This window comes from Ctenopharyngodon idella, chromosome 6 (genome assembly GCF_019924925.1).
Source record: "Ctenopharyngodon idella isolate HZGC_01 chromosome 6, HZGC01, whole genome shotgun sequence".
Lineage (NCBI taxonomy): Eukaryota > Metazoa > Chordata > Actinopteri > Cypriniformes > Xenocyprididae > Ctenopharyngodon > Ctenopharyngodon idella.
In genome coordinates this window covers 33,266,675-33,289,641 of record NC_067225.1, presented here as the reverse complement: position 1 = coordinate 33,289,641, position 22,967 = coordinate 33,266,675, and the positions used below count along the sequence as shown (strand labels likewise).

Below are 22,967 nucleotides of genomic sequence, written 5' to 3'. Positions count from 1 at the left end.
CTACTGAACCAGAAATAGCCTGAAGATGATGGCCTGCCCAAACTCTCAGGCTATTTGTGGCCGTTCGGCCTTCGACCAGCTTTAATCAAATGTATTTTTGTTGAATTCCACCCAAGATTTGAAAATAAAACGCCCACCGAAAGGGTTTATGGCATTTGTCAGGTTTGCGTTTTGCAGAGCGTGTCAGAAGAATGGGAAACGGCAGCTTTTTCCCCCAAAACGATGGATGGAAGGATGTGCGATTAATCAATATAAAGCAAAAGATATTTGCATCAACTCAGGGATTACATTTGTAGCGGAAATGCTTTATGGAACTATTAATATCTTTTATTTTCTTTCCCTCCATCGCAGTTCAAAGAGCGTAATAGAATGCATTTCCTGCAAGGAATATTACACCGATGATTGATGGATCTAGAGAAAACGGGGAAAACATTGGGCTGTTCAATAGGCCCTGCGAAATCTGGCCTCGCACAAAACATGAGCGAGAGAGAGAGAGAGAGAGAGAGAGAGAGAGGGGAACGAGAGAACCCCCCTGGTTTTTAAACAGCTTTCTTTTCACCTTTGCGATTATTTATTTTCAAATAGTCCTTCAGGGTAATGTACCATTTTCTTATTTCACACCGCTATTTCCCATAAATGAGGGGAAGGCGCGATAAATCAAGAGGGAAACATAGACTTGCGCAAAAGCTGCGAGAGCGCTAAAGATTTATGTAACACATTCATGTTTTCCACTTCTTCTTTTTAGTGCTGCACTGTGAAAGCCTGCCTAATAAAAGCCCCTATTAATATTTCCTGTTGCCTAGCAACCGCAGGCAGCAAGTAATAGCATTCCGTGGAAAAATAGATGACCGGGCCGATAAGGAAAAATTCAATTCTTTTATTATCTCTAGGGAGAAGGTGCCTTATTTCCTTCTGCGCAATATGATATGAGAGCAGGCTTGTATATTAAGAAATGTTTTAAAGAAATAGAAGTTATTTTCCAATTTCATTATATCAGAAAAATGGAAGAAGAAAAGGCAGAAAAAAAGGAGAAGATCTGCTTCTTTTTTGTCTTCTTCTCTCTAATAAAGTCCATTAGGCTTTGGATTGTGCTAATCAAGGTGTCATTTACAGATTTAATTTGATTCTTTTGAATTTCAATCACGTTCCCCTGGAAATATGAGACTTTATGTTGTGTCACATTCATGTTCAGCATAAATGAGTACACCCCCTTTGAAAAGTAACATTTTAAACAATATCTCAATGAACACAAAAACAATTTCCAAAATGTTGACAAGACTATGTTTAATATAACATCTGTTTAAAGTAAGGTTAATAATATAACTTAGATTACACATTTTTCAGTTTTACTCAAAAATGAGTACACCCCACAACAAAAACTACTACATCTAGTACTTTGTATGGCCTCCATGATTTTTAATGACGACACCAAGTCGTCTAGGCATGGAATGAACAAGTTGGTGACATTTTGCAACATCTATCTTTTTCCATTCTTCAAGAATGAGCTCTGTTAGAGACTGGATGCTGGATGGAGAGTGATGCTCAACTTGTCTCTTCAGAATTCCTCATAGGTGTTCGATCGGGTTCAGATCAGGAGCCACTGAATCACTTTCACCCTGTTCTTCTTCAGAAATCCAACAGTGGCCTTAGATGTGTGTTTAGGATCATTGTCATGTTGGAAAAGTGCACGACAGCCAAGGGCACGGAGTGATGGTAGCATCTTGTCTTTCAGTATAGAGCAGTACATCTGTGAATTCATGATGCCAAAAACATTTATCTTGGTCTCATCACTCCAGAGTATAGAGTCCCAGTAGTCTTCATCTTTGTCAGCATGGGCCCTGGCAAACTCTAGGCGGGATTTTTTGTGCCTGGGCTTTAGGAGAGGCTTCTTTCGTGGACAGGCACCCATGCATGTCATTCCTCTGCAGTGTACGCCGTATTGTGTCACGGGAAATAGTCACCCCAGTTTGGCTTTCTACTTCTACTGAACTTGAAGCCGATTTTCTTCAACCCTTCTCATCAGAAGACGCTCCTGTCGAGGTGTTAACTTCCGTGGACGACCTGGACGTCTCTGTGAGATCTTTTTTAAATGTTTGTACCACTTTTGCTACAGTATTCTGACTGATAAGTAAAGCTTTGCTGATCTTCTTGTAGTATGTGGTGCCATTGCTGACAGCGTGAAATGGGAAGGGGTTTTAACACCCTTTTATTGTCAACTGTCTGCTGGACACCTGTGTAATGAAGAATTAGACTCACCTGTGGTTTGTAGTCTAAAATTTAGCTTTGCTCCAGAAACTTTCAGTGGGGTGTACTCATTTTTGCATCACCCTAATTTGAGTAAAACTGAAAATTTTGTTCTCTAAGTTATTATTAACCTTACTTTCATGTTATAAGTTAAACAGATGCTATATAAAACTTAGTCTTGTCAACAGTTTGGAAATTGTTTTTGTGTTCATTGAGATATTGTTTAAAAAGTTACTTTTCAAAGGGGGTGTACTCATTTACGCTGAGCACTGTGTATACATTCATATATATATGTGTGTGTGTGTGTGTGTACAGTATGTATGAACATATATGTTATATATGTATGCTATATATATATATATGTACAGTATGTATGTGTGTGTGTGTGTGTGTGTATAGCTATATATATATATATATATATATATATATAGGCTCTCTCTCTATATATACACACACACATATATACAGTATATCTGTTATATAATAAATTCTATATATTGCATTTATTATATATGATATATGTATGATATATTGGTCACACTTTAGATTAGGGTCCAATTCTCACTATTAACTTTTGTTTTAATAAACTCCTGATTACTGTTTATTAATAGTTATTAAGGTAGTTGTTAAGTTTAGGATTAAGGGATGTAGAATAAGGTCATGCAGAATAAGGCATTAATATGTGCTTTATCAGTATTAATAAACAGCCTAGTAAATATGCATGCTAATAAGTAATTAGTTAATAGTGAGAATTGGACCCTAAAATAAAGTGTTACTGATATATTATATACAAAATTTCAGCATGTACTTTAGTGATGCTGATGCTATTTTTAATGTCAGATACGAGAAATTCTGCGAGTTTTACGCCACAGTCATTGTCCTGTGATTGTTTTGTTCTTGTGTAGTCATCGTCGTCTTACTGTTTACTGGAAAAAGAGCAGCATTATTGGGAAGGACATTAGTTGTTGCTTGGAAACTAAGTGATTTGATTTGAAGTCAGCATATCTATAGTATATCCATAATGTCCTTATCGGAGCGAGAGGGAAACAGGAGGAGACACAGGAGAGGAGAAACACGGAGGTGTCTGTCTGATACAGCAGGAACCACGGCAGATAAAGGCCTGTTTTATGTATCTCATTTTGTCACTGGCTTCTATATCTTATCAAAGCATGAAATCACGTCCATATTCCTGCGCAAGTATCTGGACGCGCATCAGCTGACTGCGGCTCAGAGGAGGACGTGCTCAGATGTTGCTCTCAGTCATGTTTTATTTGTGTAATGCGTCTCAAATGTTTCTCCTGAAATAAGAGGATACTAAAAGAGACACAAGTGAGTCAATAAGTGTCATACAGTGAAAGTATAGATCTGAAAAATGAATGTGGATATGGAGCAGGGTTATTAAACTAAAACTAAAACCATAAAAAAACATTTTAGTTACTGGAAATATAATGTTAAGTGAAATAAAGTAAAAAATGAATAAACTTAAACTTATTTCATTTCAGCTATATATATATATATAAATTGCACATCTTATATATTATATATAATATATGAATGTATGATGTATTTTATACAAGTTTTTTTTCCAAAAGTATATGCTGTTTTATGTCAGTCATTTTTATTGTTTTGTTGTTGTTTAGAGAAAAAAACTAAAGCTAAAACCATAAAAAACACATTTTTTTACTGAAAATAAAATAAATGTTTACTGAAATAAAGTAAAATATTAAGAAATGTAAACTTTTAAAATGTTCAGCTTTATATATATATATATATATATATATATATATATATATATATAATTATGACTTTTGATATATATATATATATATATATATAATGTAAATTGCACATCTTTTGCAAAGCATTTATTATATATAATATATGAATGTATGATATATTTTATACAAAAATTTTTCCAAAAGTATGCTGTTTTATGTCTATATATAATATATACTAATAATAGATAAATAAATATATAATAATAAAAAGTACAAAAACACACAATAAAATCACTGATACTTTAATAAAAAATTACAATAAAAATGGAAAACAAAAATAAAAACTCTGATAACTATAATTGACAACTATAACAACTATAACTAAAGGTCTGATCATTTGAGCTACTTAAAATCTGACTTTTGATTCCAGGCAAATCTGAGCACAGTTTGAGACTCGGTTTCATTTCTCATCTCAGTTTCATTTCACTGCTGTGTCAGAAACATTTGAGATATTAATAAAGAGCTGTAATGCTTTAGTTTAGCATGGGTCCGTTTAGTTTGAGTCAGTTGTTCTCGTCTCTTTTACAAGTTAACAGTGTCTCCAGCTCAGATATATAAAACATAAAGCGCTGTGCAGACGGATTTGAGCTGGCAGGGGTTTGGAAAGCCGCTCCGCTGTCACCAACACGTGCCGAGCATGTGTGAAGAGTTAACGCACTTACTAATCATCCTTAAATGAACCTAATTGTTGCTGCGGCACCCTGCTGAGAGTGTGTGTGTGTGTGTGTGTGTGTGTGTGTGCGCATGGCTTCTGACTGCAGGCTTCTTTTCTCATTAGATGTAGTAGAAATGTTCTGTCTTTCTGCCTGTTCCATGTGTTGATACGGCCGTCTCTCTTCTTCCAAAGCCATTTCGGAGCTGTCATGTCAAACTCCGCTCGCCGACTTCAGCCGAAACAAGGAGGGAAGGAAATATATATACGCTCTGTTCCAAAACCTAGTGAGCTGACTTGTTGTCTGCTGTCTAAATAGGCAGCTGCCTGCCAAGGGGTCGTTCGCATAGTGTTTTTAATTGTTGTCTTAGACCTGTGCATCAGGTCTTGCTGGTTATGCTCAGAATGGAATACTAACTGCATACTACACAGTATACACTGCATACTGCATACTCTTTTTTAAAAACAGTAGGCATTATTCCATGGTGAACATTTCACACAGTAAGATACATAGTTGTCATGTGATCTCCGGTTATCAACTTGAAAATTTAAAAATGATTTTATTTTAAAATTATTGAAATTAAATGATTATTTTCTAGTAATTTTACATTTTATTAATTTAAAAAATATGTTTGGCATTAAAAGTATTGTTATTTTCTAATTTATTAAATTTCAATTAACTTTTAATTTGCACAAATGTTATTTAAATATTATAAATATTAAATTTTAACTAAAATATTTTTCTAAAAATATATATTTTTAAAAAAATAATTAATATAATGTTATTTTAAGATTATTTATATACTATTATAGTATTTATTAATATTTTGCATTAGCTTTTATTTTTATATTTTCATTGTAGTTTAAGTTTTAGTAATTGTTTATTTATTATGTGCTTTTGTTATTGTTAATATAAATATTTCTTTAGAATTTTTTTTTTATTTTTTTTTTTTTTTTTTTTTTTTCAGTTTTAGGAATTTTAGTACTTATTTCAGTTGCCAAGCCAATAAGTTTGTATTTCATGTAATATTTTATTTATTTCAGCTATATTTCAATTTCCAAAAATGATTTAATAATTTTAACTTTAGTTAACATTAACAACACCGCATAACACACAAATATTGGGTTAAGTAGTCAATATTTAATTTGAATGAACTATTTTGATGGATTCTTTCAATACTAAATGAAATATAAACACATTTATGATCAACAGTTTTCTCGTGTTTTGTGCAGTGCATTCTGGGATTGGGATTGCATATGATGCTGCTTTAGATTTTGTCCAGAAGAAGCTCACAGCAGCGCTGTTTTAGATCAGCCGTCACGTCGAGAACGCTCCTATGATCTGTCTTTAAATACGGTCTGACTTCATTTTCATTGTACAATAAGCCAGAAATGGTATATCACAGTATCAGCAGTGTAATTGCAGTGAGACGGAGGCTGTGTTGTGTCCCGCTGAGACAATAAACCGCTGACCGTCCTGTAGGCTTACAGTGTTTATAGTGTTAGCCTCATTACACACACACACACACACACACACATAGATACCATGACATGCAGCTAAGCGTCTCTGCTAAAGCCTTTGTTTGTTAGCTTGTTTGTCTTGTTTGTTTTTCCTCCCATCTTAGTCACATTCTAAAGACGTTTTTGAGCGAAACTGTATTGCCGTGTGAAACACTGAAGCTTATTAAATGCATGAAAGTGAATTTGTTGTTTTGGCCGCGTCTGTTTCAGATGAACACATACACACACACACACACACACGTCGCTGTCGTGATGGTAATGAACATGTGGAAAGACCCTGCTAGTCTTTTAGAGGCGAAATGCTTCTTGCTCGATCTCTCTCCGCTCCCCTCAGATTTACATCCGAGTTAATTGAATTGGAATATAATGCAATAAAACTGTCCCAGCCATGAAATAAAGGTCCAATCAAATTATTTCAATTGTTGCCTCCAGTCTCCTCCTCCCATAACATTAGGTCCTCATGAAAACTGAATCGGATTTTTGTGGTTTTTAGTCCATTCAAAGATGAGATCTCTGACTCAGATCATGTGACAACAACATGGCAATGCTATCAGCTTATCTGATTGATTGTAAACAGTCAAAACCACCAAATTACAGAGGAAAAATTGCATTTTTTTATCATTTGCATTTATTCTCTATAGGATCAATTATTGTGTTTTCTTGCTAAACAGGTTTAATTTTTGTTTAATGTAGGAATGTTGACTAATTAATGCATTTTATTTGCTTAATAGTAAGTGTTTATCATTAAGTATGTAAATCTCTGAGGTTGCCAGAATGTTTGCATAAAATCATATCAGCTTGACTGCAAAAATTGAGTTTTAGTTTTAGTTGGAAATTCTGATATTCCAATGCAGCATTAGCTAAAAAGTAACAAAAATAATGTCAAAAGTGACAGTAAAGGCATTTAGAATGTTACAAAAGATTCTATTTCAATTAAATCCTGTTCTTTAGAACTTCCTAAGAATCCTGGAGAAAAAAAAAAAATCATTTTCCACAAAAATCTGAATCAGCACAACTGTTTTCAACATTGATAATAATCATAAATGTTTCTTAAGCAGCAAATCATCATATTAGAATGATTTCTGAAGGATCATGTGACACTGAAGACTTGAGTAATGATGCTGAAAATTCAGCTTTGATCAAAGGAATAAATTACATTTTAATATATATTCACATAGAAAACAGCTGATTTAAATCGTAATAATATTTCAAATTTTTTACTGTATTTTTGATCAAATAAATGCAGCCTTGGTGAGCATAAAAGACAAAAAAAAATTAAAAAATCTCCAAACTTTTGAACAGTGCTATACATTGACGCAGGAAATAAAACTCTTTTGTTATTTTTTTTTATTTTATTTTTTTTTTTAAATCATGAAATGTTTCATTTAGGTTTCAGCTTAGGAAAACCGATAAAAGTAGAGTCAATTGTTGAGGAGTACAGAGCTATAAATCAATTGTGAAAGCAGCTCAGAGAGAGTCTGATGAGAAATGTTTGAGATCTGACCGCAAATCTGTGTAAATGTGATAATTGTGCTTACACTTCATGAATGAGGCATGGAAAGCCCGTGCTGATCTGTGACTGTGGCTGAGCGTGTTGTGAATGGAGCAGCCGGCCTGCCGCTCTGTGATGTGGTGCGTTGAGGTTTAGTTCAGCTTGGAGTTCAAAGACCAGCGCTTTGTAACCGTCTTTCGTTTACACGTCGAGGAGCTCTCGGGGCTCTCAGAGATGAATCTCACACGTCTTCAGGGAGGACAGGTTGCGTTTGCTTACAGATTTAACCAGCGCTTGATTTATAAATTGGCCGCCTTATTAGCACCCGGAGCGGCGTTATAAATGACCCCCGCGGGCACGGTGCAAGAGATGCAGCGAACGAGCAAGAGGGAGCCTGGTTTTCATGTTCTGCCCTCGAGGCGAACAAGGAGTCGCGGCGAGGGCAGAGCGCGATGAGATTCCCCCCGCCCGCGCCGCCGTGTTTACGGCTCGAGCGCGAGAGATCAGTCTCCGGCGCTCGGCTAATTAAAGCTGCCATGGCCGCGAGCCTGCCGGGATAATGTTCTATTATTATAGTCATTTGTTTCAATTAACCGCTCTGTGATTTTACAATAGCAACTGTGAACCTGCGTGGAGTGAGCCATCACTCCCAACAAGATGTCTCCAATCAGAGGCAGCGGGGGAGAGAGATCGCTTACCCATCATGCCTTGTGCTTCAGGACTCGTTTTACACTGGACATCAGAGTCACTTACAATTCGGTCTCACTGTGAAATGCATTCATATCATAACGAACTGCACGTATTGTGCACTGGTGTAGAAATTATTTTCACACAGAAATTGCTAGTAAATTTCACAAATTAAAACATGATATTTTAGTGTATTTGATTATTCTATTTTATAAGTTTGACAGGACACATGACCTTTGACATTAACAACTTAAGATGTGGCAAGTGTTTCTCCTTCCCTTAGTCTAATTTGGTTAGTTGCATTGTATTGTTTGCACCATGTGTGACCCATTTTAGGGTTGTGACCCACTAGTTGAGCACCAATGGCCTAGATTCTCTCTCATTGGCTGTGTTCAGGATATTACTATTTTTGCATAATCCAATATAGTCTACTATGAGTCAGAAACATCACAGCAGGTATTACTTATGATTCATTTGTTGCACTAAATGGAGGGTCAAGTTAGGCGCATTGCATTGTGGGATGCAGTATACAGTGTGCTCATTGTGGCAAATTAAGTAGGCCATACACATGCATACTGCAGATCCGTACTTTAACATTGCCTAATGTAACTGTGAGTTATTATGTGGCTTGAACAATTGTCACATGAAGCTACAGTATGATAATTCTGGTGCATTCACTTTCTTGTAGCAGTAATTTATGTCACGTAGGTTATACTGATAATGCATGATAATTCATGTAAAACTTTCTGGATCATATTACATTTTCTACCGACTGCACTTGTCAATCATTAAAAGTCACATGACACATTCAGAAACAGGTTGTACATTAGATGATCTACTGTATTCAGTGGCAGCATAGAGTATGCATATATGACCTTAGATTCGTTACAAGCATCTCTTTAGCCTGGTTTGAGGTCCAATCGCAGATGCAGAGAATCTCAGACAATAGCGTTCAGATATCGCACACGCTCAATGTGAAGCTCATAATTGGATGGCGGTTGTTATTTGGAGTCTATTTAGCTGTGATGAACAGCGAGTACAAAGAACTCAAGACACGACAGAGGAACAGGAAATGAAGTTTCCTAACAGCGAGTCTCTGCTAAATGAACAGAACGTTCTGTGATTTGGTGGGTGTGGAACGTGTCTTAAATGCTTTCTGCTGCAAAAATCTTTTTCATAATCAGTAATTTTTTTTAGTGTTGTTTTCCAGTCACATTAGATATTGAGTCTTGCTGCCAGAGAAATTGAACAAAATTAAGTGGTTTGAAACAAGAAAATTATTTGCTAAAGTGGTGAGAAAAACAAACTTAACCATGTAAAGCTTGAAATATGAAATAATAGTCATTTTTTGAAATGGAACCGTTTATTGAACCTTAAGACAAAATATATAAAAAAAAGTTTGCATATTTGTTTTTATCATATTTTGTGCACCAAGCTTTTTAATGGCTCATATAGTATGATATAGTGAGAATATGGAGGAATAAACAGCTCAGTTTTATTCAGAGGCTCAAACTGAGCAAAAATATTTAAGTCACATTTATTTGTTTAGTGTAAATAACATTTTGTATATAACTTGGATAATATGGAGATTTCATCTGGTTGTGTTGAAATATATAACTGAGTATCATCTGCGTAACAGTGGAAACTAATTCCATGTTTTCTTATAAGATTACCAAGTGGCAGCATATATATTGAAAACAACCGAGGACCTAACACAGATCCTTGTGGCACTCCATAATTTACTGACATTATCTTAGATTTTTGCCTGTTTAAATAGACAAAATGTTGTGATTGTGTGTAAAAATTAAGTAGTTTGAAACAAGAAAATTATTTGCTAAAGTGGTAAGAAAAACAAACTTAACCATGTAAAGCCTGAAATATAAAATAATAGTCATTTTTTTAAATGGAACCGTTTATTGAACCTTAAGACAATTTTCTTTTACAAGTTTGCATATTTGTTTTGTTCATATTTTATGCACCAGTCTTTTTAATGACTCATATAGTGTGATATAGTGAGAATATGGAGGAATAAACAGCTCAGTTTTATTCAGAGGCTCAAACTGAGCAAAAATATTTAAGTCACATTTATTTGTTTAGTGTAAATAACATTTTGTATATAACTTGGATAATATGGAGATTTCATCTGGTTGTGTTGAAATATATAACTGAGTATCATCTGCGTAACAGTGGAAACTAATTCCATGTTTTCTTATAAGATTACCAAGTGGCAGCATGTATATTGAAAACAACAGAGGACCTAACACAGATCCTTGTGGCACTCCATAATTTACTGACATTATCTTAGATTTTTGCCTGTTTAAATAGACAAAATGTTGTGATTGTGTGTAAAAATTAAGTAGTTTGAAACAAGAAAATGATTTGCTAAAGCGGTAAGAAAAACAAACTTAACCATGTAAAGCCTGAAATATAAAATAATAGTCATTTTTTTAAATGGAACCGTTTATTGAACCTTAAGACAATTTTCTTCTACAAGTTTGCATATTTGTTTTGTTCATATTTTATGCACCAGTCTTTTTAATGACTCATATAGTGTGATATAGTGAGAATATGGAGGAATAAACAGCTCAGTTTTATTCAGAGGCTCAAACTCAGCAAACATATTCAATTCACATTTATTTGTATAGCATATATAATGCTAGTAGATATATATAACTTGGATAATTTGGAGATTTCATCTGGTTGTGTTGAAATATATAACTAATTCCATGTTTTCTTATAATATTACCAAGCGGCAGCATATATATATATATATTGAAAACAACAGAGGGCCTAACACAGATCCTTGTGGCACTCCATAATTTACTGACATTATCTTAGATTTTTCCCCATTGATACTCATGATATTTCTAAAAAATAATGTCTGGATAATCAAGTAAACCTCAGCTGAAATATTACTAACAATATCAAAGTCATTCTTATGTTTACTTGATAAAAATCAGTGCAGATTTCACTGCTAAAAGACACATGAAGCACGAGCTAAGGGAGGACGTTTGTACAATTATACTAAAAGGCTTTTACTTGCTAAAAAAGTTTAAACTATCAATCAGACGACAGAAGGACTGTAGTGTGCAACAGGTTCTTCAGCAAAGGTTTGATCATGTTGATCAATTAGAGGCCTTAGAAATTCATATGCATTGTACTGTAAATCAGTCCTATGAACATGATATCGCCCAGTCTGAGCAGTAACCCAGACACCATCCCCCCTATCAAGGTTTATACTATTTAGCAATTAGCATACAGTACCTATGGCAACCACTAACCTTTGTGAGACTGTTTCATGATGTTTGTACAGCCATCCAGACTGCTTTATATAGCCTGAACCCATGACTATTAGAGAGAGCAGCTCTCTCGCTCTCAGGTTTTCTTTTTCACTCTCCCTTATTGATCAATCTCTCTCTTTCTGTCTCTCTCAAACGCTGTCTCTCTGCAAACAGACAGCATTAAAAACAAATATTCAATATGTCATCTAAATGTGCAGTAAGCAGCCAGCAGACAATATATTGTTTGTTTAACGATTCACGCCGACTGCTTTGTCTAAATTGACAGTAAAGAGAGAAGTCGTTTGCTGAAGGTGCACGTCTTTATTCTTTTGATTATAACCGTGACTCCAAATAAATTGAAAGCAAATGTGGTTTGGAATAACAGGGCCGGGCACGCTCTCACAAAACACTCACTCGTTTGCCGATTTCGTTCACTTAGAAATTGCTTATTTAATGTGAAATATGAGAGCAATGGCTTTAGAAAATAACAAAAGTCTAATGTTAAAATAAGAGATAAAACGGTACAGTAGACTCTGTTTGAAGGACAGTAGATATTGATGAAAACATCTCCTTCCATGCATGTTTTTTAACATATCTTTGTTTAGGTCTGAATTTTATCTATGTGTATTTGTTGTTATAATAATGCTTTTATACTTTTGTTGATCTTGCTAGTACAGCACTGGTCGCCATCCGGCGTTTCTAAATGTAATGTAATGCATTAACTTACAATGATGTGCTACAGTATCTTTGTTGACGGTAGTCAATAAAAATTCAACTGTCTATTGATGGTTCATGTTAGCTCAGGTCCTAGTTGAAGTATTAGTTGAAATTAACATTTACTAAGATTAATAAATGCCTCAAGGCCTGTTCAGCCCAAGGATGATAACGATAAAGATATAGTTTTAAAAATCGTTCTAAATATAAAAGAATAGCAGAGTCCACAACACAACTATAACGATAACATCATAAAGAAACGATATCGTTGGAATCACTTCAGAATGTATTTTTCCAGCTGATGAATGATAAAAACATTGACAGCCAATCAGAATCCATCCTACTTTAAAGAGCTTGAGCATTTAGAGTGACAGATGACAAAACTGAGAATAAACAGAACGATATCATGCACAAGTGTGGACGCTAATATAGTTATCGTTATAGTTAAAAGCACTTTTAGTTGTTAGTTCATGTAAACAAATGCATTTACTAATGTTAACAAACAGAACCTTATTGTAAACCAGTAAACTAAACTATAAATGCTTTATTTTGATGTGTTATTTTTAAGGTAATACTCTAGAAATGAAACTCAAGAGACATCTATGCTGCAGCTGTACAATTAATCATTAAAAGATCGCAATCTCAATTCAAACACTCACATGATCTCATTCCAAAATGACAACGATTCTCCCGTTTATTAAACCTTTGACAAAATCAAAGCGAACATTCAGATCTGTATTCTGAGCCAGAGAGAGCTGTTGTCATGTATAGGTATGAAACAGCTTCACAAATACTCTTTTCAACCACACAGTATCATTATTTCTGTGTTACAAATATTCAAATTGTCACTGAAGTACTGGGATAAAAGTTTATAGTTCGGATATAAACACTGATGACTATAGAAGCGATCAAAATAGGGCAAATCACCTTTTGAAAGTAACTTGGCGCTTCAAATAATGATTGCATCAATTACATTGTTACACCAGTAGGTGACAACAAATGAGTGTTAAACAAAGTATTCATTGAATCATTCATTCAGTAGATTCTTTCAAAAAACGCTGATTCATCCAGTAATGAAACAAGTCTTTATAAGTGAGTCATTGAATCATTCACTCAATCCTATTTTAAAAAAAAACAGGAATTCATTCAGAGTAATTAAACATTTTAAATAGACTCCAGCAAGTAACATTTTGTCAGAACCTCTAGTAAATTGCATGTTAATTTGTTTATTTTGTGGAAGAATTGAAGTAAAAAAAAAATCATGATTCTCAATTCATCCAGAATCATGCAGCTCTAATCTATGCAAATTTTGTTGAGCTTTCCTGAGAATTTCATCTGGTTGTGTATTTGGCAGGTCCTTAAACAGAAAGAGAGATAAAACACGGTTAATCAAAGGTTTTCGTGTGCATTCATTCACTGTATTCTCATTTTATTTATTTTTTTTTTTGCACAGCTTTTTCTCAGCAAGAAATGGCCCAGTAATTCGAGTCAACACTATTGAAATGATATTCAGAATTTCAAACGGGACGAGGGCGCTGCAATGATGCTTTGGAAACAAATACCATAAATTATTCAGCGAGCGAGAGAGAGAATAGACTATGATAGATTGGTGGTTTTCGCGGCTGACTGCGGAGTCGTCCCGGTACCTTTTGTCCCAACAAAGGTTCCAATCACAGAATTCGGCCGTAATATGAAAATTCACTCGGTGAGCCCGTTGGCTCTCTCTCTCTCTCTCTCTCTCTCTCTCTCTCTCTCTCTCTCTCTCTTGTCTTTTGTGTGTTCTGCGCCCAGATTAAAGAACAGGGTGATGCTCTTGGCCGGCAGCGGTTGCTATGGAAATGGGGTTGCCGTCGCTATGATAGGCCATTCATGTTTGATTAATTGGTTTTTCAATGCTTCTTGGTTTGTGAAAGCCCTTAAAGAGCAACTCCACGGAAAATGGAAAATTAATGGATTCTCTCTCCCTCTCTCTCCAACATTAAAGCTATTTCGCTGCATTTGAAAATTGAACTAATGGTGTTGCTGAAATTTGATTTGAGGTTGGAGGTTGTGTTTGGGCTGCTTTTGGAGGGGCTGTTGAGTATTCGAGATCTGAAACGTCTAAATGAGGAAAGCCTTTGTTTCAGGTCTGCTTTTGTACCGACACATAGTAGGATGTCCTGTAGATTCCAGGCTAATTCAACAACCCCTGCGATTGTGGACTTGATGCATTTTTCTTGCTCTTTCATTTTAAATTTCATCTATTAGCAAGTCTTGAGAGGTTAATTAGCACTATTACAAGCTCTCGCTAAGATCACAGCCGTTACGGTAATGTTTACTCTGCCCAGACCTTCATGAATCATTTTAAAAGCGCACAGTTGATATGTAATGTTTAATTCAGCTCAACTCGTGAATGTTGCATGGAGCTAATAAGTGCTAGTTCATCAACTTTCTCTATTTCTCTTTCTTTTTGATTTGTGGCTGGCTAAGTATTCCTATTTATGTGTAAATGAATACATCCGTTCACAGTCCTGCCGTCGACATCCGCTCACATCTCCTGATGAGATGCCTTTTGAAGAGCAGCGATGGAAATGAAATATGGTGAAATATTAAAATACGGATGCTTAGTTTAAGAGGATTCAGTGATTTGAGTTTAACTAACTTAATTTAGCAATGCCTGGCTTCATCTTATGTATCTTTTTTTGTATGGTATAAATGTACTAATATATCTAAAATAAAGAGTGCATGGTATTTTCAGCATCTTATTAACTAAACAACCACATTCACGTTTAACCAGGTGACAAAATGCATGAAAATATTCGTTGCATTTCGGCCACAATTCACTCTTCCTGTATATGCATCACTGTGTGTATGGTTATTTACTTAAATGTTTATGCATATATGATGAACGTCTTGTGTGGTGAATTCTCACTGTTGTTTTTAAGTGTCAAGTCATTAATGTGGTTGCTTTGGGATTCTTCCGGGTTGAGCACCAATAGCGTTGTGGCTTTCTGAAGTAGCTTTGAAATTCATGCTGAGAGAAGTGCGGTTGATGACTTACTGTAAATGACTCTTATCTATCTAGATCACTCTCTAATCTGTTTATGATATAAGTCAGGCTGAAACTATAAAGGACACTTTCAAAACCCCAGGGTTCAGTTGCATTGCAATTTTGCACAGCCTCGTATAGTACACGTTTGTTTGAACGTATATTTACGGTCTCCATGGTTAATGCATTGAGTTTTGTAGTGCTGAAGTCATCATAGACTTAACTTGCCTTAATCTTAACTAGCCACCAATAATCAGACGGCCACTTCAAAGGGTGAGGGAAGAAGCGATCATCTTTTTAAAGTGTCTCTGTAGAAGAACCGGCCTCAATTGGTTATTTCTTTTCAAAATTACTCGTAGTAAAGTCTGGTCTTCTTCTCTCACCCTAGATGCCGGCGTTTGCGGGGCAAGCGGGCAGTTATTACCCCCGCGCCCACCACAGCCCCATGCTAAACAGATCTGCCCGGATACTGCCCCACCCCATGAGCGCCCTGTCCCAGCTCAGCTCTCAGATTGGCCAAGGCTCCTTTACACACGGTTCCCCATCATCGTCAGGAAGTCAGTCAGCCACGCCCTCCCCCTCAAGCTCCACCCAGGAAGAGGAAGCAAAGTACCACTCAAAGGTACATGAACGGTTTCCTCCAAAGCGCTGGCGTTTTACAGAGCGATCAGCATGAAATTGCACGTTGTTTAACAGTAGAATGCAGCGCCAACTCATGCATTTTCTCCTCAGAAAGACTTTACAATAACATGTGTTAATGCATTAGGTATCATAAACTAACAGCGCATGCTCTTCTTTGTTAATTTATGTTTGCTCAAAATGAGCAATATTAATTTATACGCCTTGTTAAAAATATATGCAGAAATTAACTGAGATTAATGCATGCTGTAAAACTACTGTTAGTTCATTTTAGCGAATGCATTAACTTATTGTAAAGCATTAGTGATGACTTCGATTTGTAGTCAATGATTGTAAGATTTGCACTGCCTTTTAAAAGTTTGGGGTCAGAAAATAATACTTTTATTCTGCATAAACACATTCAGTTGGTCAAAAATGACAGTAAGCAAAATGTTACAAAAGAAATAAATGCTTTCTATTCATCAAAGAATCCTGAAAAATACAAAATATTGCACTTTCCACAAAAACATATTAGGCAGCACGACTCTTTCCAACATTTATAATAATCAGAAATGTTTCTTGAGCAGCAAATCAGCATATTAGAATGATCATGTGACACTGAAGACTTGAGTAATGATGCTGAAAATTCAGCTTTGATCACAGAAATAAATTACATTTTAAAAGATATCACATAGAGAATAGCTATTTTAGATTAGAATAATATTTCACAATTTTTACTGTATTTTTGATCAAACAAATGCAGCATATTAGAATGATTTCTGTAGGATCATGTGACACTGAAGACTGGAGTAATGATGCTGAAAATTCAGCTTTGATCACAGGAATAAATTACATTTTAAAATATATTCAAATAGAAAACAGGTATTATAAATTCTAAAAATATTTAACTATTTTACTGTGATTTACTGTATTTTTGATCAAATAAATGCAGCTTTGGTGAGCAGAAGAAACAAAAAAATCTTGCTCGCCCACAAAACTGTTGCACGGCCAAAAATAAATAAATAAATAGAAACACATTATTTTTTGGGCTAAGAATCATATATCATCAGTGAACGAGCTCAGAGCTCACAACATGTCTGAAAGGTTTATACATTATCGTTATTGGAAATAATTAATGGGGTTTTTACTTCCGGAAGCCATCTGTTGCACACTATAAAGGAGCATAAACAGCAAATGAGAGCTTTGAGAATAATTTCCCCTCTTTATTTAAAAGCAACTTCGGTGTGAACGTTTTTCCGTGTGTCTCAATAGTGTTTACAAATCTCTGCATTTTAACTTCGCATCTTGACGTCTTTTGTTCACTGTGATTTGCTGGCAAAAACATTACTCTGTTTTTCTCTCTCTCTCTCTGCCTCTCTCTATCCTTCTTTTCATTTTCATTGTCCCAGAAAACCAATTACTCCTGCTTGTCCGTCATCCTCTCCTTTTATTGGAAGTGTCAGTTTGAATTTAATTTGAATGTTGCATGTAATGCGCAGGCAGCTCGAAATCCCTCATTATCGCAACGCTGCATGCTTAATTGGATTGGAGAATACAAAGAGTGAATTAACTTACATGATGTTTAAATTACATTGTTCTTCAGCGGGCTTATGGAAGAGTCCGGCCTAATGCAGCACAAAGTCCGGTGCAATTATACCTGGTCCGAGTAGATTTAAAGCAGCTCTGTTGACAGTCAAAATAAGTAAGAAGTGTTTCAGTCGGCCGGTTTTGTTGGTTCAATCCTGGTGGATTTTAATAATAATGCCGTCTGGACAAAGGCAACAATTAGCACATTTCATTCCCATCGGTATTTCTTCTCTGCTCCTTGACGCATACAAATGCACGCTAATGTATTTAAACTCTGTGACACTGACACAAACACATCCATCCTGCGTTTAATTTTCCTCTGGAATGTGCTGTGCGCTTATGGAGGGCATGTGTGTGTTTGTTTACGCTTAATTTAATTAAATGTATATAAATCTGAAGCATTTAGTGGCTGGATTCCAGTCTATTCCCAGAATGCATGTGCTGTTTTTTACCTGGCGTGTGCGTCTGTGTGTAATTAACATATGCTGTGTATATATATATATATTCATGCATGTGTTGTTGCACACATTAATTGAATCCAGGAGTCTTTAGTTTGGAAACATGCAGTGGTGCACATTTAGGCGACACGTGTGTGGACAATACACATATGAGGCACATTTTATTGTGGAGACAAGTATGCAAAAACACCATACTAGTGTATACTGTAATGCACGCAAACTCGTTTTCACATCGAACACAAGGCAAAACACAGAGACATTTGCATTGGCCACTAGCATTGACATAAACTTCATAAAAATCTTCTTCTGATGTTGTTATCACCACAGTAACATGAAAACACATGTGAAGTATGAGGAGGCCGTGTACTGTATTACATACTCAACATATTCACTAGCCAAAAAAAAAAACAAAATTGGACTGACAGCATGTTTGGACTTGATTCAAATCAAAAACTCACTCTGCATTTTCGACAGCTTTGGGACGCACATATGCTCCAGTCAAATCACGTATGAATATTTTTAGTATGAAATTTGATTAATTCACATTAAAAGCATAATTTTGGACATGAAATAGTTTATTTTCTGTGTTGATGTATTCATTGCTGTAAGTTTGCTGAACAATTTATTGAACTAAAATTAAGATATGGCTGTATTAACATTAACTTATTCTTATTTGAATAAGTAATAATATATATATATATATATATATATTTGAATAACATGATTTAATAATTATATATAATATATTAACATATTAATATATTATTATTATTATTAATATATATAATTATATAATATAATATAATATATATTATATAATTATATATATATATATATATAATTAATATATTTTAAAGTTATATATATAATAACTTGCAGTTAATTATATATATAACTTTGAATAATATAATTTAATAATAATATAATTTTGATATATATTAAATGTATATATTAAAGTCTATACTTGTATATTAATATAAAAGTCTAGTCTTTAGTATTTTAATATTTCATATTTTTTGCATTTTCAAAGTCTTACAGTATATATATATTTGTATATATGTATATATATTATAATATTATTTATAATGTATTAATTATAATTTAATAATTATATAATATATTAACATATTAATATAATAATATTATTATATTATAATATTATAATATTATATATATATATATATGATAATTATATAATTATATATAATTAATATATTATTATTGTATTTTATTGAAACTATATATATAATAACTTGTAGTTAATTATAGAAATAACTTTGAATAATATAATTTTGATATATATATTAAAGACTATACTTATATATTAATATGAAAGTCTAGTCTTTAGTATTTACTTTTTTAATATTTCATATTTTTTCATATTTTTAAAAATTTTTAGAGTTATCACATGTTAGTTTATGATTTCATGTTAACTTTAAGACCCATTTTGACTTTGGCTAATGGCACTAATGTTGTTTTTTGTAAATGTATCATGTAAATCACATGTAAAGTCAGACGTGAATGGAGATTTTACAGCGGTCTGTTTTAATGGAGCATCAGCCAGCGTTTCATGCTACATTTCCTCTCTCTTCAAATTAGTTTCTCTTTTTTGGTACATTGAAAATGCTGATGAGAGAGAATGATGTTATCTAACCGTCAAGTTCTGCCCTAGAAACCTCGTTCACTCGTTTGCTTTTACTCTTCTGTGTTTTGCGGTCCTGGTAAAGACAAAGATGTATTGTTCACCATTCTTTATTTCACTATCTCTATCTCTGTTTATATCCTCATTTCTACTCATTTAAATAATGGAATTGTGTTTCTATTTTAAATGCACAGCGGTTTTAGATGAAGAAACGCATATTAGTGTGCACCAGACGTGAGATGATGCAGCACTGATTCAAATGGGATATTAACAACGTCTGCTGGACTCTCTGCATTAAGAAATCAATTTCAGCCGCAATGTTTCAGCGCTCTGAAGAGAGTCCATGAACTGTCAGAGCAGATTACAGCGCCGTCGCTTGACTGAAAGCATTCTGGAATCCAGTGCATCACATTTTTATTTCATGATGTTTGCAGATAAAAGACAACCCGCATTTGCATAGCCAAACATGCATGTGACTGGAACAGCAGTGCATGTTGGGAGATGTAGACGCACTCGAAGAACTCTTAGATATCAACAAACTACACAAGCATTTAATATTTCATTTTCATTCTTTGCTCTTCAAAGAAACTGAACTAGAATGATTCCAGCACTGATTTTTGCAAAGTCGCTTTCTAGGAAAGATTGGTGATTGGCGATTGGCTCTCTTTAGAAGGCGGGACTTATTCTGCCATATTGCGTGTTGCACTTTTTCCCATTCATAAGTAATATGAGTGCACTGTCTTTGTATATCTAAATTATTTGTGTGTAGTCACAATGTCTGAATGCAGCATTGAAACTATATTTCTACAGAATGTCAGGTTTATTTGTGCACAAGAATTTTTGTATTTGTGCTTCAGACAAATCACGTGTTTTGTTGAGGCAAGTAAATGCATCATGACTCATTTGCTTTCTCTCTCTCTCTTCCCCTGCAGATCACAGGAGAGAAGCGACCCTCCTCTGACATGATGAAGCCCAAGCCCAAACCTCAAAAGAAGAAGAAGAAGAAGGACCCCAACGAGCCGCAGAAGCCCGTCTCAGCCTACGCACTCTTCTTCAGGGACACTCAAGCCGCCATCAAGGGCCAAAACCCCAACGCCACCTTCGGAGACGTCTCTAAGATCGTGGCCTCCATGTGGGACAGTCTGGGAGAAGAACAGAAACAAGTCAGTAAATTCAGACCGACATTTTGTTGCTCAGAAGTTGTTCTTTTGTAGCTTAGGATTCTTAATGCAGGTCTTATACAGTCTGAGATTTTTGTAGACAAAAACAAAACAATAGATAGATGGATGGGTGGATGGATGGATGGATGGATGGATGGATGGATGGATGGGTGGGTGGGTGGGTGTATGGATGATGGATGGATGATGGATGGATGGATGGATGGATGGATGGGTGGCTGGATGGATGGGTGGGTGGGTGGATGGATGATGGATGGATGGATGATGGATGGATGGATGGATGGATGTTGGATGGGTGGATGATGGATGGATGGGTGGGTGGCTGGATGGATAGATGTATGGGTGGGTGGGTGGGTGGGTGGGTGGATGATGGATGGATGGATGGATGATGGATGGGTGGATGGATGGATGGATGGGTGGGTGGGTGGTGGATGATGGATGGATGGATGGATGATGGATGGATGTTGGATGGGTGGATGATGGATGGATGGGTGGGTGGCTGGATGGATAGATGTATGGTTGGGTGGATGGATGGATGAATGGATGATGGATGGATGCATGGATGGATGGATGGGTGGGTGGATGCATGGATGGATGGATGATTGATGGGTGGATGCATGGATGGATGGATAGATGATTGATGGATGGATGGATGGATGGATGGATGGATGGATGATTGATGGATGGATGGATGGATGGATGGATGGATGGATGGATGGGGGTGGATAGATGGATGGATGGATGATTGATGGATGGATGGATGGATGGATGGATGGATGGATGGGTGGGTGGATGGGGGTGGATAGATGGATGGATGGATGGATGGATGATTGATGGATGGATGGATGGATGGGGGTGGATAGATGGATGGATGGATGGATGGATGATTGATGGATGGATGGATGGATGGATGGGTGGGTGGATGATTGATGGGTGATTGATGGATGGGTGGGTGGATAGATGGATGATAGATAATGGATGGATAAAATACCATTCAAAAGTTTGGGAATGGAAGGATTTCTTAATGCTTTTGAAAGAGTCTCTTCTGCTCACCAAAACTGTATTTATTTGATCAAAATAAATCAAAAAATTGTGAAATATTATTACAATTTAAAAAAATAATTGTTTTCTATGCAAATATATTTTTAAAATGTAATTTATTCCTGTGATCAAAGCTGAATTTTCAGCATCATTACTCCAGTCTTCAGTGTCACATGATCCTTCAGAAATCATTCTGATATGATGATTTGCTGCTCAAGAAACATTTATGATTATTATCAGTGTTGAAAACAGTTGTGCTGCTTCAGATTTTTGTGGAAACCGTGATCAATTAATGCATCCTTGCTGAATAAAATGATTCATTTTTCAAACGGTTTTGTATATAGATATACAGATGATTTCTAAGTGTTTATTTGTTCTGTAATCAGTGTGTTTGAGTGATTCTCTAGTATGTATTGAACACGTGTGAGTGTGTGTCAGTAATGAGCTGTGCATGAGCTCGACTGAGATGTGTGTGTGTGTGTGTGTGTTTGAGATGGCCGCTGTATTTTTAGCATATCCTCCATAACACACGGCTGCTATTGCATGTCAAATAAGAGCCACCTGCCTCAGTGACAGAGTGCAGCGCGTTCACCCCTCCACCGACTGATATTTCTCTCGCTCGCTCTCCTTTTTTCTTTTTCTGAGAGCTGCTGTGTCCTTTTATTTGCAGTTAATTTTTGCCTCCTTCACTCTCCCCTCTTCACCATGAATCTTCATTTTGCTGCTGACACCCTTGAATGTGAATTCCTCATTTCCTGGGCTCTTTTTATTTATATCTGTTGCCTGGTGATTCGATCATGCTGAGAATACGAGATTAGCCATCACCCAGCGCCCTTCAATTCCCCCTCAAGGACATCTGCTCTCCGAAATGTTATTGTTTGTGCATTTTAACCCGTCGTTGGCTGGAAAACTCTAGGCTTCATTTGGTTTTTCTTCACAAATTCCTAGCATAATAAGGCTTGTCCTTGGGCGGTGGCGTCTGTTTGTTGTTTTTATTTATCTGGGATAACAAGGTGACTTTTTTTCTCTCGTCGCGGAGTGAGTTG

The 22,967-nt window shown here is 35.5% G+C and overlaps 1 protein-coding gene across 8 annotated transcripts in view; it reads left to right on the top strand.

The window, feature by feature from the left end:
- The window catches only part of tox2 (TOX high mobility group box family member 2), a 171,074-nt gene that overhangs the window by 131,984 nt on the left and 16,123 nt on the right, over positions 1–22,967 (top strand). For 5 of the 8 annotated variants that reach the window (XM_051896181.1, XM_051896180.1, XM_051896179.1 and 2 more), the window contains 2 exons: positions 15,786–16,019; positions 20,635–20,865. In XM_051896181.1, the coding sequence (XP_051752141.1) occupies positions 15,786–16,019; positions 20,635–20,865 (465 nt within the window). The remainder of the gene's footprint in view (positions 1–15,785; positions 16,020–20,634; positions 20,866–22,967) is intronic. The other 3 variants (XM_051896187.1, XM_051896186.1, XM_051896188.1) reach the window with 1 other exon arrangement.